Source organism: Periplaneta americana, chromosome 13 (assembly GCF_040183065.1).
Source record: "Periplaneta americana isolate PAMFEO1 chromosome 13, P.americana_PAMFEO1_priV1, whole genome shotgun sequence".
Lineage (NCBI taxonomy): Eukaryota > Metazoa > Arthropoda > Insecta > Blattodea > Blattidae > Periplaneta > Periplaneta americana.
The window spans coordinates 53,100,737-53,117,330 of NC_091129.1; the positions used below are offsets into that span (position 1 = coordinate 53,100,737).

The following is a 16,594-nucleotide window of genomic DNA, read 5'->3' on the forward strand; positions in this document are numbered from 1 at the left end:
CTTATTGTGTTTACCTCTTTAGATAGGGATGATTGTTTTAAGTCCATAGGACTGCATTTCAGTAAGTATTATGATTCACTGTTTGGTGCCATCTACTGATTCACGTACAATGAGGCCCCTGAACACCCCTCAGTCCCCCTGAAAGATATGCAGCCTCCTTAGAATTATGTTATCTGTATGCAAAGTCACGGTATTACATCCTGCTGCATCCTATATTGATCTGAAGATGGCGTTCCTGTAGGTATTGTGATTCACTATTTGGTGCCATTCAGCTGCACATCACCCAGTTCCAATGGAGTTGCCACAAAAGCCTTCCGTCCCCTAGGAACTTTTGCAGTTTCCTCAGATCGATGTCATCTGTATGCAAAGTCATGGTATTACATCCTACCACATCCAATATTGACTTGAAGATCGAATTCCTATAAGTATTGTGATTCACTATTTGGTATCATCTATCGATTCAGTGACACATCACCCAGGTCCGACAGTGTCTACTGTCTGCTACAAAAGTCCCTCTGTCCCCTTGGGATTTCTGCAGCTTCCTCATATATGTCACCTCTATATGTAAGTCCTAATGTTACATTCTGCTGCACCCTCAGAAAGATGATAGATGAAGCTTAAATTAATGAAGGCGAAATGAGTCTAATGTCCAATGATGAAAGTTACCCGACAATTCTGCTTCAATTGGTTGAGGGGGAAAATCCCAACCATGTAACTTGTCCCAACCAGGATTTAAATCTAGGCGTGCTTGTTTCATGGGCAGACATGCTGTTACTCCACAGCAGAGAATACAATATAATACAGCTTTTGGCCTCTTCTCCCTGGAGACAGTACTTCCGTAAAATTCAATACATATACTTCATACAATATTTAAATATCTCACAAAGTAAACGAATAAGTTCAATTTTACAACTATCGTAGACTAAACCACAAGGGACAAGACATAACAGTCTACCATAAGAGCTGAAAACAAACTGAGGTACCTTCCAATGTAAGAAGGAGCTAAAAACCTATTCATATATGTTCAACACAAAATGTACATCATTACCACATAAATCTTGTCTGCTTACAATGAACAGCTTAAAATTAAAATAAAATCTTTTTTTACATTCCAGCATTATAAACAGTCTTTATCGTTAGTGAAAATAGTGCATAATATGTCACATTATTGTACCAGAGCCATAAAATATTACCATGGAAACTAAAACGTCATGACTTCTGTTATGACGGCATAACTTGTGCCAAAAAGTTAACATTATGAATCGATATGACATGCTATAATATTAATTTAATACATCATTGTTGTCATAGTAACCTCTTTCTTCATAGACCATGATATCAAACTACCCGTCATTACAAATCTGATGTTATTTCTTCACTAATGCTGTCGTACAAAAAAAATAATGTTTGTGTATGTGTATGTATTTATTCACACTGCAAATGGGTATATATCCAGTGGCAGTGGTAACTAATTACACTCAATAATTACAATTAATAATAAACACAACTAATAAAAAAAAATTAATAATAATAATAATAATAATAATAATAATAATAATAATAACAAGGAGCATCCTAAATTAAATGAAGCATGGTCACTTAAAATAACATTTAAAGTAAATCTAATTTGTATCTTAACCCTAAGTTCGAACTAAGACCCACGAGTGTGACAGGTTCATACCTGCACACGTACCTTTCGGCACTACACTTATTTCGCTGTCAACTCACTCACTGCACTGATTCTACCTGATTTCACCATCACTTCTAACCATTTCACTGTTCAAATACTTTGCACAGCCACTTCACTGACACCAACACACTTCTCTTACACAATTGACTTCACTGACACTACACTTCACTGACACAACACACTTCCTCACTGATAGAACACTTCAAATAACAAGATATCAATTACACCCTTTAAATATGGTGTATAATATACTACCGTCTATTAGTAAAGTCCTTAAGCCTATTTTTAAATACATTTTTGGCTATTGGTAAAGCCTTTAGTAAGTCTGCAGGTAAAGCATTCCAGTCCCTGATAGTACGACTGAGAAACATGTCCATCATGTTATACAATTATTTCATACAAAATTGGGAAACTTGTTTTACTCATTCCCTAAAAATTGACTCGTGCCATAACGTATAACATTATGAACTTGTTTCATAATACACTATTAAATGCACCTGAAATCTCTGGAAGTGAAGGATTTGTGCCCAAGTGGAAGAATTCCCCCACCCCCAATCCAGCATTTGAATCCATTACTGCTTTCATATCTATTTTGCAGATTAACAAAATAGACATTTTCTGCTGCATACTGGTATCAGCAGTTTGAAAGATTTGTTCCTATTTGGTTCCTTATTTAGAACCATTAAGTATCTAAAATCTTCAATAGTTTTTCAGTACTCTTTGTGTTAATTAACATTCAATGTCTACAATTCTACTGGCATGTCTGTAAGAGAAATAAGATGGAGGCTGGAGTTCTATGAATTATTTTCCTAGTTCTTTCATATTTAACCTTTGGCTATTTCAGTGTCCTCAATCCCTTAATTTCCTGGCATTCATATCTCCTTCACAGAATAATGTTCCACTATAGTGCCTCTCAGGCAGAGACGACCATGGAATACAAGTGGCGCAAATGGGTACTACACGAATGAAAACGAGATTTCAATTAGTGACCTGTCCTTTAATAGATCTCCTGAATGCAAATGTTCATGTTGGTGTTGACTGCATATTAATTATCACATGCTATTGAGCACATAAAACATCACTTCACTTTATTATAACTATAACTAAGCACTGCCAGGAAAATTAAATGCAATTTATAATAATGAAACTAGTATATAATTATCCATGTATTGTGGGTCCCTATCACCACGGCATGGCGCGTCCTCAGATTGTGGATAGAGGAGACGACCTCCAGATATGGAGGGTAGCTGTGAATATATTGAATAAGCAGTAGTGGACGGTCGATAAGGGGTGATCCTCCAGCTTGGGATTGAGCGAAGAGCTAACAGCCCATCACCGTAAAAAAAAAAAAGCTTGTTACGAATCCATACAATAAGTCTTGTAATGGGGATGATTCTTTGGCACGACCAAGAATTGAACGGATTACATCAGCTTCTTGTCTATGCGGATGACGTGAATATGTTACAAGAAAATCCACAAATGATTAGGGAAAACACGGGAATTTTACTTGAAGCAAGTAAAGCGATAGGTTTGGAAGTAAATCCTGTAAAGACAAAGTATATGATTATGTCTCGTGACCAGAATATTGTACGAAATGGGAATATAAAATTGTAAATTTATTCCTTGAAGAGGTGGAAAAATTCAAATATTTTGGAGCAACAGTAACAAAATATAAATGATACTCGGGAGGAAATTAAACACACAATCAATATAGGAAATGATTATTATTATTATTCGGTTGAGAAGCTTTTGTCATCTAATCTGCTGTCAAAAAATGTGAAAGTTAGAATTTATAAAACAGTTATATTACCGATTGTTCTGTATGATTGTGAAACTTGAACTCTCACTTTGAGGAACAGAGATTAAGGGTGTTTCAGAATAAGATTCTTAGGAAAATATTTGGGCCTAAGAGGGATAAAGTTACAAGAGAATGGAAAAAGTTACACAACGCAGAACTACACGGATTGTATTCTTCACCTAACATAATTAGGAACATTAAATCCAGACGTCTGAGATGGGCAGGGCATATAGCACGTATGGGCGAAACCAGAAATGCGTATAGAGTGTTAGTTGGGAGACTGGAGGAAAAAAAACCTTTGGGGAGGCCGAGACGTAGGTGGGAGGATATTAAAATGGATTTGAGGGAAGTAGGATATGATGATAGAGACTGTATTAATCTTGCACAGGATAGGGACTGATGGCGGGCTTATGTAAGGGTGGCAATGAACCTGCGGGTTCCTTAAAAGCCATTTGTAAGTAAGTATATAATTATAAACAGATTCAGTAGTACATTTATTTGGCTCCTCTGTGCAAAATGCATATTTGAATTGTCAGTAGCACTCAGGACCTGAGAATGAACATAACCGCTCTCCTACTTCGTAGAAAACTGATGTGATTCACAGGATCTGTCAATGCATGACACACACGTGTTATTAGCACATATGTTTTGAAAGAGTCATGTCTATTTTGCCAAGCTGTAATAACATGTGTACCTTTAGGCATTCCATAACCAATTTAGATTTAAGAGCTTTGAAAGCTCCTTGACTATCAAAGAGTATGTTCATATCTTTGTGTTCCTTTCGAATAATTTTCCATACACTTACCAATCTGGCAATAGCGGCCTTGAAAACCCTGCCTGCAATGGCACTTTCTCTTTCCGTCACAGAAACCACCATTCTTGCATGAAGGTATACATGGCTTGTACCTAATGTCCCTCGAGTCAACGGCTGAAATGCCTCTTGCCACTGTCAGAACTTCTAGTGGTGATGTATATGAAGGAAGAGTATTCATTAAACCTTTAGATTTTGACTTTGTTCCTTCAGAGTCTCTCGCTCTACTCTGATTCTTAGAATTTGCACTGTGCCATTCAGTATTGGTTCCATATTTTTGCTGTATTGCTGATCTCAGAGGAACAGAGGACTGCACTATTTGAGTTGGCAAAGGTGCAGACCCATATACAGGTGAGAGTTGTTCACTGGTGTTCTGCCCATAGATCACTATTTTCCTAGAGCCATCGATTATAATGTTCTTTGAGTTATTATCGATTCCAACACGCGTTCCTTCTCCTTCAGAGCGAAGAACACATGTTCTTCCATCATGATGGAGTTTCATGTTTGGTGGGCATGTGCAGATGAAGCTGCCAACTGTATTGCTGCAGTTGTGTGAACAGACACTGCTCTCGCATTCATTGATGTCCACACACGATCTGGGATTAATACTTGAAAGTGTGAAACCTTTGTGACACCAACACTGGTATGCACCTGGAACAGAATAAATAAATAAATAAATAAATAAATAAATAAATAAATAAATAAATAAATAAATCAATCAATCAATCAATCGCCACATGCACGGGACCGAGAGAGCCAGACTCATTTCAATCAATCAATCAATCAATCAATCAATCAATCAATCAATCAATCAATCAATCAATCAATCAATCAAAAGATAAAGATAAGCCTCTTTACGTCCCTTTAGAGCAATGGTCTTCTGTTAAGGGTTTAGCTCTTATATACCTAACGCTGTGAGCTACTCCGCATTACTGTGACTAACTATTGTGAACTGTGTCTCTTTTGCAATTCGAATTTTCTGGAACACTTAATCGTGGAAACTGTTCAGGCTGTTGCCTAGAATTTTCCACTCTCTTTTTCCTCTTGCTGTCCTGGACCATTGTCGACCTGCGTATTCTTTAAAGATATCTGCCCATCTTCTCCTTGGTCTGTCTCGAAGCCGTCTGCCTGCTCTGGAGTCCCACATGGTAGACTTGTAGGTCCATTGGTTGTTTCTTGCGATGTGGCCTTCCCAGCTCCACTTACTTTTGAAAGCTAGATGTGCAATATCTGTAACTGATGCCCTTTGAAGCAGTTCCTCGTTGGTGATTCTGTCTCTTAAGGATATGCCTAGAATTTTGCGTATCACCTTCCACTGGCATATTTGTATCGCTTTCATCTGTTTAGATATTAGTGACCATGTTTGACTTCCATAGAGTAATACTGGGTAAATGCAGGTTACTAGGGTGTCTAGTTTTAGTGTTCTGCTGAGGGTTTTATCTAAGCACGAATTTAAGGAACCAAAATGCACGCCATGTGAGTCCAATTCTCCGTTGTATTTCTCTCTCCATGCTATCTTCGAAGGATACTTGTTGCCCTAGGTATACATACTCATTTACATATGGTACAATCGTTCTGTCTACTGCGATTGGAGTTATATTACTTAATTTATCACATTTCTATGATGTATCGAAGGACATATGATATTTCGTGCAGGAATTCTGCATTACCATATGGTGAAAACCCGGGTACTAATCCTGGTGCCAGAGAGAATTATTTTCCGTTACACCCACTCTTCACTTTATCATATTTGTTTAATTTTAATTTCAAATTACTTTCTATATTTAAGATCAAGACATCAGAGTAAGGAAAGTGTGAATAGGAATTATTGATGGTGCACATAAGTTATAGACATCGGATTTTTAGGCACTAAAAATTGCAGTTTTAGGCGCCTAAAATAAGCTCAAAATTTGTAAAATTAAGCTCTATTTTAATGAAAATAGGCATTTTAGGCACATCAAGGTATCATACTTATTTCTTTCACTGAAATTTTTAGTTATACACTAAAATACGCACAAAAAAGTATGTTTAAACATTAAAAATACTATATTATATTTATAAACAGAGCTGCACAAATTTAATATATTGAAACTAATGAAATAATGATTATTGATATCAAGATTACTCATTTTAAGTTATTGAAATTCAGTTCCATGCTCAGACTTTATTATAATTATCTGCACAGTACACCACCAGAATTTTTTCTAAATTCTCCACAGTTAACCTTTGCCTTTTGTCACTGAGAATCATTTTGAAAGCAGAAAAACTTCTTTCAACCGAAACTGATGTGAGAGGAGCAAATTTTAAATTAGGTACAATAGAAACATCAATACTTACTGGAACATTTACACTTTCCCCCAATATCACTCTTGATACTTTTTCCAACAATGAAAATCCTACATTCTTATTTAATACGTTGTCCCACTTATTTTTAACTTTTTTCCCAGTTTCGCCCAAAGCAGAATGTATGTTCACTTGAGCTTCCTTAACTATTGCTATTTGGCTACAAAGAGATTGTTTTTTACGTTCTAATTGTTCAATGCTTGCAGGTATGAAAGAAAAGTTTGATGTTATGTAGGCAATATCGTTTTTCACTCGTGAGTCATTCAGACAATCTTTCATTGCTTTCACACACGCTGCACTATCAGTTTCAGATAATTTATCAATAACTGTGACCACTTCTTTAAAATACTTAGAATAATACACCACTGACTGAATCCAGGTTCCCCATCGTGTAACAACCGGCTGAGGTGGGAGTGGGATATCTGGAAAGTTCTCTCTGAATATTGAAATCCTGGATGGGGCTTTACAAAAACATTTTTTTGTGTTAGAAATAAACGAATTGACAAGAGGAAATTCATTCCGGATTGTTTCAGAAACCCTGTGAAGGCCATGTGCTAGACAGGTTACATGCGTGAGGTTAGGATAAAATGTTTTAAGAAGTGGAGCTGCAGCAACCATGTATGAGGCAGCATCAGTACAAAACAACAGAACTTTAGAATCGTCTATATTACCTGAGTATAAAGACTGTATGCCTTTATTTACAAAATAAGCAATGGCTTGGCTATTCACTTTCGAAAGTTCCTTAACACATACGAGATGTGGAATCGAAGGTCCATCAGGACTAAGTTTTCCTATTACCATATTTGCTATATACCTATTCATAGGATCTGAGGTTTCATCCACAGAGACCCATATGTAAGAATCACCTATATCCTCCCGAATGGAAGCTAAAGTTTCATTGTATATTCTAAGTAATTTTTTCTTAGGGTCGACTCAGATGGGATATTTTGTTTGCAGTATTTTTGTAAAAACTGTCTTAAAACCGGATTTTCAATTGCATTCCAGGGAATATTAACAGCAACAAACGCTCTGGTTAAATCAGCATAGAAATTGCTGCTGAGATTGGATGAAGTAGGCTGTGTTAGTAAAGTTTGTTGCAGTTGATTTTTCTGCTGAGCTTTAGCCTTATGAGCCGCTCCTTGCACATGCTGCTTTAGGTGGCACTTCTTTTCTTGCAAAATCTAAAAATGTAAAGTAAACTGAATTAAAATAAAATCCTAATTGTTGTATTGCCGTATTTCTATCACAAAGTTAGTGGGTTCGAACAATCAAAATTTTAATGACCTGCAAATTAACTATCGGAATTTAAAAGGTTAAAGTGTAGTGGTCTTAAAAAGAATTATACCTCAGGATAGCTCAGTCAATGTATAAATATTATAGGCCTACTCATTAAAATTAAAAGAATTTATATATTTCAACTATTGTTACATACCTGTTTGCTACAAATCTTGCAGAATATTATTTTTCCATCATAAGTGAATTCTGAATATTCTATTAGCCATTGCCGGATCAATGTAGATTTTGCACTTATATTTTTCGGCATTATCGCGTTAAACTTCACAGGAAAACGTCCTACTGCTCAAAACTTCTCAACACAAATAAGGTGAGGGAAAGAGCAACTGTTAACGAGCATTCAAATGAACCGTTGTTAATGAGATTCAATTTGACAAAAATACAAAGTTCCACTTATTGTTGCATTTCCTGGTAGTGTTAACACTAGGAGGGCCATTCTTTTAAATATTTTGTAACGGTTTACCCTACTAATTCGCAGTTTTACGACTTTTCATAAATATTTCAAAAACACTCTTTCTCCAAAAATTGTGATTTTATGACACTCTGAAAGGCAGTACAGCTAATCGGTTTCAGACCGAAAACAGTCATTTTTATAGTATAGTATATCTCTGAATCGGTAGCAGCACATGTTGTGATTGTTGCCTGCTTCAAAATTAAGGTTGGTTCTTTGTCGGCATTTATGCCTCCAAACATGTTAAATTCGGTGAAATCTATTGCGAGTGTCGTGAGATTCAAAACATTTTGTTTCCTTTATCAATGGTTTCATGGCCGGTGTGAAGCAAACTTTCCACTTTTTAAATGCCTTAAATTTCGCAGTGAATGCATGTATAAATTATAAAAAATAAGAGTAAAATGCGAAACTTTACAGTGAGTTAGGCATTTTTAGGCGAATATTAACAAATTAGGCTCTAATAACCGTTTTAGGGCATTTTAGGGCACTATAAAACTCTTTGAATACCTTTCAATTTCCATGAAACACAAATATTAATAATTATTTTTACTTTTCTCCTAAAGAAACAAAATAGGCATTTGCCCTAGAATCCGATGTCTGTATTATAGCGAATAGTGAACTGAATAAAGAATCAGATGTAGAAGTGAACTGGTATAAACAGTAAGGTACATGTGAATTAGTGAACAAATAATGAATAGCATAAACAAGATAGGATAAGTATTAAACAGACGATGGACTGAGCAGCAAGATGGACTATAGTTAGTGGGATTAAGTTAGTTTTATTGAAGTATACTGCAAAGAAGTGTTATTTGTGATGATTGTTAATGGTGGCACCGTATACATGAAAATGTGAGGTCTACCATTACATATGAGAAATGCTGTGACGAAATATATATCACCATATTTCCTATATTCTGAAATTAAGTAATCGAGGCAGTTGAACTCAGATATTTGTTCTGTTATTTTTCCGTCAATTTCTATTTGACTTAAGTTTCTGTCAAGAAACCTCAATAACTGAGTTTCCAATATAGAAATATCCATATCACATATTTTTCGCAATTTCATTTAAATAGAATGCTGTCACTTTGTGCATGTGACCAAGAGTTGGTCATCAACGTACTGTAAGGTTTGTAGTAATGTATTATTTAAAGATACATTCTACTTTTTACAGATTCTTTGAATTACCTTATAATTGTGTTGATTTATATTAAAAAGAACTGCACATACACCACATCTTTGTCTGACTCCTCTATTTTTAATTATATGATTTTATGTATTTTTCTTAATTTATTGTTCTTACAAGATAGTCATGTAGCGAGCTATCATTAATGACATGAACTGGTGGTGTCTGTGTAGTGCTGCAATAATTCAGAATATAGTGCATTTTCAAGTTCATCAACAATAAGCAATTGTGAGCAATAACAGCTTTATTGAAGTGTGTTGCTATGGTAGTGTTCAGGTTCACCATGTCAGCTTATTTAAATAGTGTGCAAATATCGAAGTCTGCCAAACAGTAACCAAAATCTCAAAAAAGCTACAGTGTTTTAATATTCCCGATACTACTCTGATTTAACACCTTATGCTACAAAAATCAGCTTCGTTAGTATTGTTTATCTTCAGTACATAATACTACAGCTTCAACTGATGAAGAAAAATATTTTCAGGGCTCTATCCAGTAATATTGTACCAATGCTGGCAAAAGTGCATCGTAATTGAAGGAGATTATTTTGAAGGTAAAGGTGCCACAATTATGTATCTGGATCTAACGGCTATAATATTTGAGCACACATTCCAATCCTGTTTGGGATGATTTACCTGGTTTAAATTTACTCAGAATTTCCACTACTGTAAGAGGAATGTCAGGTAATCTCATGCAGAATCCCGGGATTTATTTCGCCAAATACCATCTCACTATCGCCAATTCCACTGACCCTAGGCAATCAAGCAATTGATGTGGCGTCATTAAATAAATGATTAAAAAACCTAGTTGGCGTTTACACGAAATTACTGAGTCTTTATTTTATCACGTAACTTGGGGGGGGGGGGGAATATGCATAGATGTATAAAGATATATAATCCAAAGTTGAAATAACATGTTTGAAACAGTCACACATAGGATGATACACATACCTGGCACATTAATGCACACTTGGTCGCACATACCCACTGTACCCTTATTTTGTGTGCACTCATCCACATCCATGCACATGTGCCCAACCAACTGGTAGCCTGGCCGACATCTGCACATGAATGATCCGACTGTGTTCATACACGTTCCTCCATGGCAAAGCCATGAATTATTCACTGAGCATTCGTCTATGTCTGTAAAAGAATAGTATTCACTTTACTCTAATATGCTCTAACAAAGAATTTTAGTACAAGGAAAATAAACATGCGAAACAAGACATGGATGCTGGTCAATTATAAAACTGATCCTACAGATAAAGCCATTTCGACCTTTCTCAACTTCTCTGTTTTGGAAATCGTGAATTTCATTTCTGAGGTGGAGACAACCCCAATCATAGATGAAAACTATTATAGCCGATTTTTATACACTGTAGTATTGTTCTGTGAAATACTGCATATACATAAAGATATGGAAATGATGGTTACAACATTAAAACATTTATTTTGACTCAATATATCATTCTTACTATATCGAGTTTATGACAAGTGATAAACTTCCAATTTTCACGATCCAAGTTCTTTTATCATTGGAATTCTAGACATATTAAATTGTTTCCATAGTAGATTGATATGACATATTCTTTTCAATGTTTTGCATTTCATATTCTTTTGCCACATATAGGAAACATCAGCCACTGGCGTAGCTTGGTCAATTAAGGCTTTTGCCTGCCGAGCCAGAGTTGTGCTCGGGTGCGAGTTCGATTCCCGCTTGGGCTGATTACCTGGTTGGGTTTTTCCGAGGTTTTTCCCAACAGTAAGGCAAATGTCAGGTAATCTATGGCGAATGCTCGGCCTCATCTCGCCAAATATCATATTGCTATCACCAATTCCATCGACGATAAATAACCTCGTAGTTGATACAGCGTCATTAAATAACCAAGTAAAAAAAAGTATAGGAAATATCTTTACACGTTAATAAATAAAAATCACAATTAAAGAAGGGCATGAATGATTACAAGTGTTTGCCACATCCAGCTGGAATTATGGTCAAGCATTTATTTTCAAAACTACTTAACATCTTTTTAAAAATCGATAACACAGGTCAAAAGTCAAAATATATAGTATTGCAAATAATTATATGGAAATATGAAATTTTTGTTAAATTGTCTACATAAAAATACGAAATTCTGAATTTCTATACATCTGAAATAGTATAATTTGCTCTTTGCACTTGCAGATGAAAACTGTTCGATTTTTTTTTTAATGGTGCTTGACAGTTCATTACTCACCCATATGAAGCCAATTGTGTAGATCAATTCACTGACATAGTCGTTGCTCAGGGTGTGCCATATGAGGCTGGTCAATGCTACACCTGCAGTGAAATAGAATGAGAAGATTTGTTGGGATGTCACAAGGGAGCTGGAGCCAGTTGTGTAGACCAATTTACTGATATAGTCGTTGCCCAGGGTGCGCCATAGGAGGCTGATCTACACTACACTCGCAATGAGATAGAATGATGATGAAAAAAAAAAAGTGTTTTATTTAACGACGCTTGAACTGCCGAGGTTATATCAGCATTGCCGGTGTGCTAGAATTTTGTCCACATGCCAGTAAATCTACTGACATGAGCCTGTCGCATTTAAGCACACTTAAATGTCATCGAACCCACAACCTCGAGCACAGAATGCCAGCACTATACCAATTGCGCTACCAAGGCCGACGAATGATGATAAAGATTTTTTGGGATGCCACAGGGAAACCGGAGCTCCCAGAGAAAACCTCTGTTTACCTAGACAATGGGCTTGCCCCACACAAGATATATATCGAGGGTATGTTGGGGATCGAATCTGGGTTCACAGCATTATAAGTCCAGTGCTCTAGCCACGAGACCACCATGGCGGCTGTATTGGTAAGTAGTTGCATGGAAATCTGGGCACTAACGACTAGTAGGAGTTTAACTGATGTGAGTGAATGGCTCATAAACCTGCGATAGTGGAACCTCAGTTTCATTTCATTTCGAAGAAAGTCATTCTAAAGATTCTCATCGCCATTAAAAATCTACTACTACCTTTAACCAACTAATCTCGAATCTAAGCAAGCACAATAACCACTCAACCACTGAGGACATATATGATGATCTAAACTAAACTAAACTGGACTACACTTTTTTAGACATGATTGTTACAATAAATACAAATTCATAACTGGCATACACAAAAAAAAGTAACAAAAATATACAATGGGACAATGAAATGCACGCCTTGAGTTCCACAATTGTTAACAATTTCAAAATAACATAACATATACGGGTATTATTAATATTATCTTTATATTTAAAATCATAACAGTAGGTACGAAAATTTATACGAACACATAATTTTACTAATTTGCAGCATTGCAATACATGAAAAATGAAGTAGTAATGATAAATATTGGGACAAAAGAAAATACTTGTACATTTTCTTTTTCTGGAGTGCATCAATATATACGAACTCTTAGCTTACCATATGATCAACAAAATGTAAATATTATATTCTGCTTTTCATTTTAAGTCCAAAGAACTATTATTCAAAACCTTCATCAGGAAAATAAAACGTAACATTATCTCTAATTCAGGCCATGGAGGCCTGAGCATAAGGGAGGTTAAGACTCTTATCCTGCTAACAATCGGCATTAGTAGCAGTAGGAATTCCAGTCCTATATGGTTGTCATCTTTATCCCAAAGGAAAGCTGCCCAGTACTCATTTCTGTTAGAGGTTGAGTCGACCCAGGGGCATAGTAAAGCAAGAAGGATTAGGTCAAAAAAATCCATTACCCCATCAGGAATAGAATTCTCGACCTTCGGCTTTGTGGCATAGTGCTTAAACTATTACTCTAGCATGTACCACCAAAATACGCTTCTAAATACTGGTTTAATACTTACTACAAAAAATTATACATTAACGAAATAAGGCCTTTATGTAAAAACTTGTAAAAAATTAATGGGATGTATGATATTGATCTAATTACTGTAAGCTCTAAACACGAAAGTATTATTCTTCACCAATCTCATGTAAAAATTAATGGTAACTAACTAAAACGAAAATTCTGTGGTATTCGGGTAAAGGGGGATAAGTCATTTTTTGTACAAATGGAATTTTGTTCTCCCCGTGAGCACACAAGTTAAATTAGACAAGTGGTTTTGCAAAAAACAAAAGAATACTAGCATTTGATGTGTTTTGTTTGTGTAGAAAATTATTTGCAAAAAGGGTCCGAAGTTTAATTTTCATTTATCTCATAAATCATTTTATGATTTATCTCCCTTTACCCAAACAAAAAAGAATTTCGGAATATGTATGATAAAAACTTTCTTGTGTTAAATTTTAACGTACCTTGTTAACACAAGAAAGTTCTTATCATACATATTCCTAAGTGATACAGTGTTAAAAGTTGTGTAATCAAGATGTATAAAAAAGAATTAAGAATTAATATGGATGAAAATGTCTGCTCTGAGCATACGTTCAAGAGCTACATATGTTGGAAAATTAACCAAACTGGATTAATTTGATACTCAACTAAAATTAATGTTATGTACAATGAGATTCTTTTTACACTATTTGAAGTTCGAACAACCTTGACAATTGGGTGCCAATTAAAGAAGTTTCATACTATAATGACCACAATAAAAGTCTAAAATAATGACACCATTTACATATACTGTCACATTTTAGAATTATGAAAAAATCTTGCTTTAAGTAAGTTATATATGTTACACATTATCCCTTCTGACCATTAAATTCAAATGTTTGCTCCAATTACTAGTACAAAATATCCCGTAAGTCCAGTCTCTTAAGGATGAAGTTCTTGGGTGCATGAGACTAAGTAGGTTAACACAGAATATCTTGCGTTTCTATTCTAGGATCATCTTAAGTTTGTACCTTAAAAATAATTATTTGTGCAACATTGATAACTGTACGGAAAAAGTTCGCACTGTTACTTAGACTTCAGAAAATGTGTGATGCATTATAACAGTACCTATCTGCGAAAAACTGGAGGCGCAACAGTATTACAACCTGCTTCATTTTGTAGTGTTTACTATAAAACTGAACTTGTTAGACAAGTGTACAAGCAACATTTGCACTTAGTTTGTACTGACTGACTCAGATCGGATAAACAATGAAACACTTGAATAGATTAGATTAGATTAGATTAGATTAGATTAGATTAGATTTATTTATTTAACCTGGTAGAGATAAGGCCGTCAGGCCTTCTCTGCCCCTCTACCAGGGGATTACAACTATAACATGAACAATAAGATTACAATTAATATTAAATTTACAATTACAATTACAATAAAAATTAAAGTACGACAAGAATACCTGATTAATGAAAGCTAGACATTTTATCATAGAAGTTAAGAACAAAGAATATTTTTGTATTTACTAAATTACAAATTAAACCTACAATAACAAAATTCTATAGTGATGAAATTACCGGATATTGAGATATTTTGTGGTAGATTAAAAGAACTATTTACAAGAAACCATGTCTGAACGAGTCTCAATTACTGACCAAGTGCCTAGTAAGTTTGCGTTTGAATTGAATTTTATTTCGACAGTCCCTGATGCTAGCAGGTAACGAATTCCAGAGTCTTGGCAGGGCTATTGTGAAAGAGGATGAGTATGAGGAGGTGCGATGGGATGGTATTGTTAGTATTGTTTCATGGCGAGAGCGTGTGTTCAGATTGTGGTGGGAAGAAAGGTAAGTGAAGCGAGACGACAGGTACGAAGGAATAGAAGAGTTCAAGATTTCGAAGAGAAAGAGAAGTGAATGTAAATTTCTTTTCTTATCTAGTTTAAGCCAACCTATTGCTTCCAGGGATGGGGTAATATGATCATATTTACGAACATTGCTTACAAAACGTACACACAAATTATGAGCACGTTGAAGTTTCATTTTGTTGTCGCTGGAAAGGTCAGTCAGTAAAATGTCAGCATAGTCAAAATGGGGAAATACAAGGGTCTGCACAAGGGATTTTTTTAAGCAAGAGGGAAGATGAACATTTATCCTTTTTAGCACATGAATAATAGAATATACTTTTCTGCAGGTTTCTGTGATTTGCATGTCCCAGTTGAGATTATTATCCATGTGAATGCCAAGATTTTTTACCGAAAAACTGAAAGGGATATGCACTGTACTTACTTTAACGGGGGAAATGTCGAGGTGCTTTACAGCGTCGGTTTGTCGTTTGTGTCCTAATATGATAATGCTCTATGAAAACATTCACAAGTACTTTCGTAGAAATACCTGGGTGTAGTGACAATGAAATGAAATAAATTTATAGAGGCGGAATGGTAACAACCCTCAATACTTCACACCATGCACATATTATAATACCAGTAATGCTGTTATTGAATATATAGGCCTATTTTAAACTTGCACATTTTTAGATTTTTTAAAAACCAGTCTTTTCTGAAACCAGATCCATAATTATCCTATCAATCATGTTTATAATTGTTTGCTCTCTAATTTACAACATTAAATGTTATAATACATTCTAGTTATGACTTTCACATATAATGTATTATATAAAATAATAAAATTACTATAGAAATGATAATTAACATTGTTTTTCCAAGTAGTATTCAGCGGTTCTGTAGAGTGTTTAAAAGAATTTGGGATGAAAATAAGATTTCAGAAGGCTGGAAAAAAAGGGTTACATGGTGCCGTTTTTTTTAAATGAGGCACAAAGAAATGCTGAAATTACAGGGAAATTATAATACATACTCAATGTTTTAAAATTTTTAAAGAATACTAACTAATAAATTAATACAGAGTACTGAAGAGGATGAAAAACTAAAATTGAAACCAACATACATTCAGACAAAGAAGGTGAATGATTTTCATTGATTTGGAATAAGAATATGACAGAATTACATCTGACTGAGGTGACTGGGGTTATGCCTGATATGTACAGATACGGATGAAGAAACTGGTTCAATTAATTAAAATGTGTCTCAGTGAAACATACAGCAGAGTCTGTATAAGTCAGTTTCTGTTGGATGCCTTTCCAATTCACTGCGGGCTAAAGCAAGGAGATGA

General features: G+C 35.2%; 1 protein-coding gene across 6 annotated transcripts in view; it reads right to left on the minus strand.

Annotated features, from left to right (window-relative positions):
* LOC138711906 (von Willebrand factor C and EGF domain-containing protein-like) overlaps positions 1–16,594 on the minus strand; it is a 216,975-nt gene that overhangs the window by 53,554 nt on the left and 146,827 nt on the right. For 4 of the 6 annotated variants that reach the window (XR_011335524.1, XM_069843205.1, XM_069843209.1 and 1 more), the window contains 2 exons: positions 10,517–10,708; positions 4,294–4,950 (listed from right to left, as the gene is read on the minus strand). Coding sequence is in view for 5 of the 6 variants with exons in the window: in XM_069843205.1 (XP_069699306.1) it covers positions 4,294–4,950; positions 10,517–10,708 (849 nt within the window). In the remaining variant the exon portion in view is untranslated. Of the gene's footprint in view, positions 1–4,293; positions 4,951–10,516; positions 10,709–11,802; positions 11,886–16,594 lie in introns of all 6 variants that reach the window. The other 2 variants (XM_069843208.1, XM_069843206.1) reach the window with 2 other exon arrangements.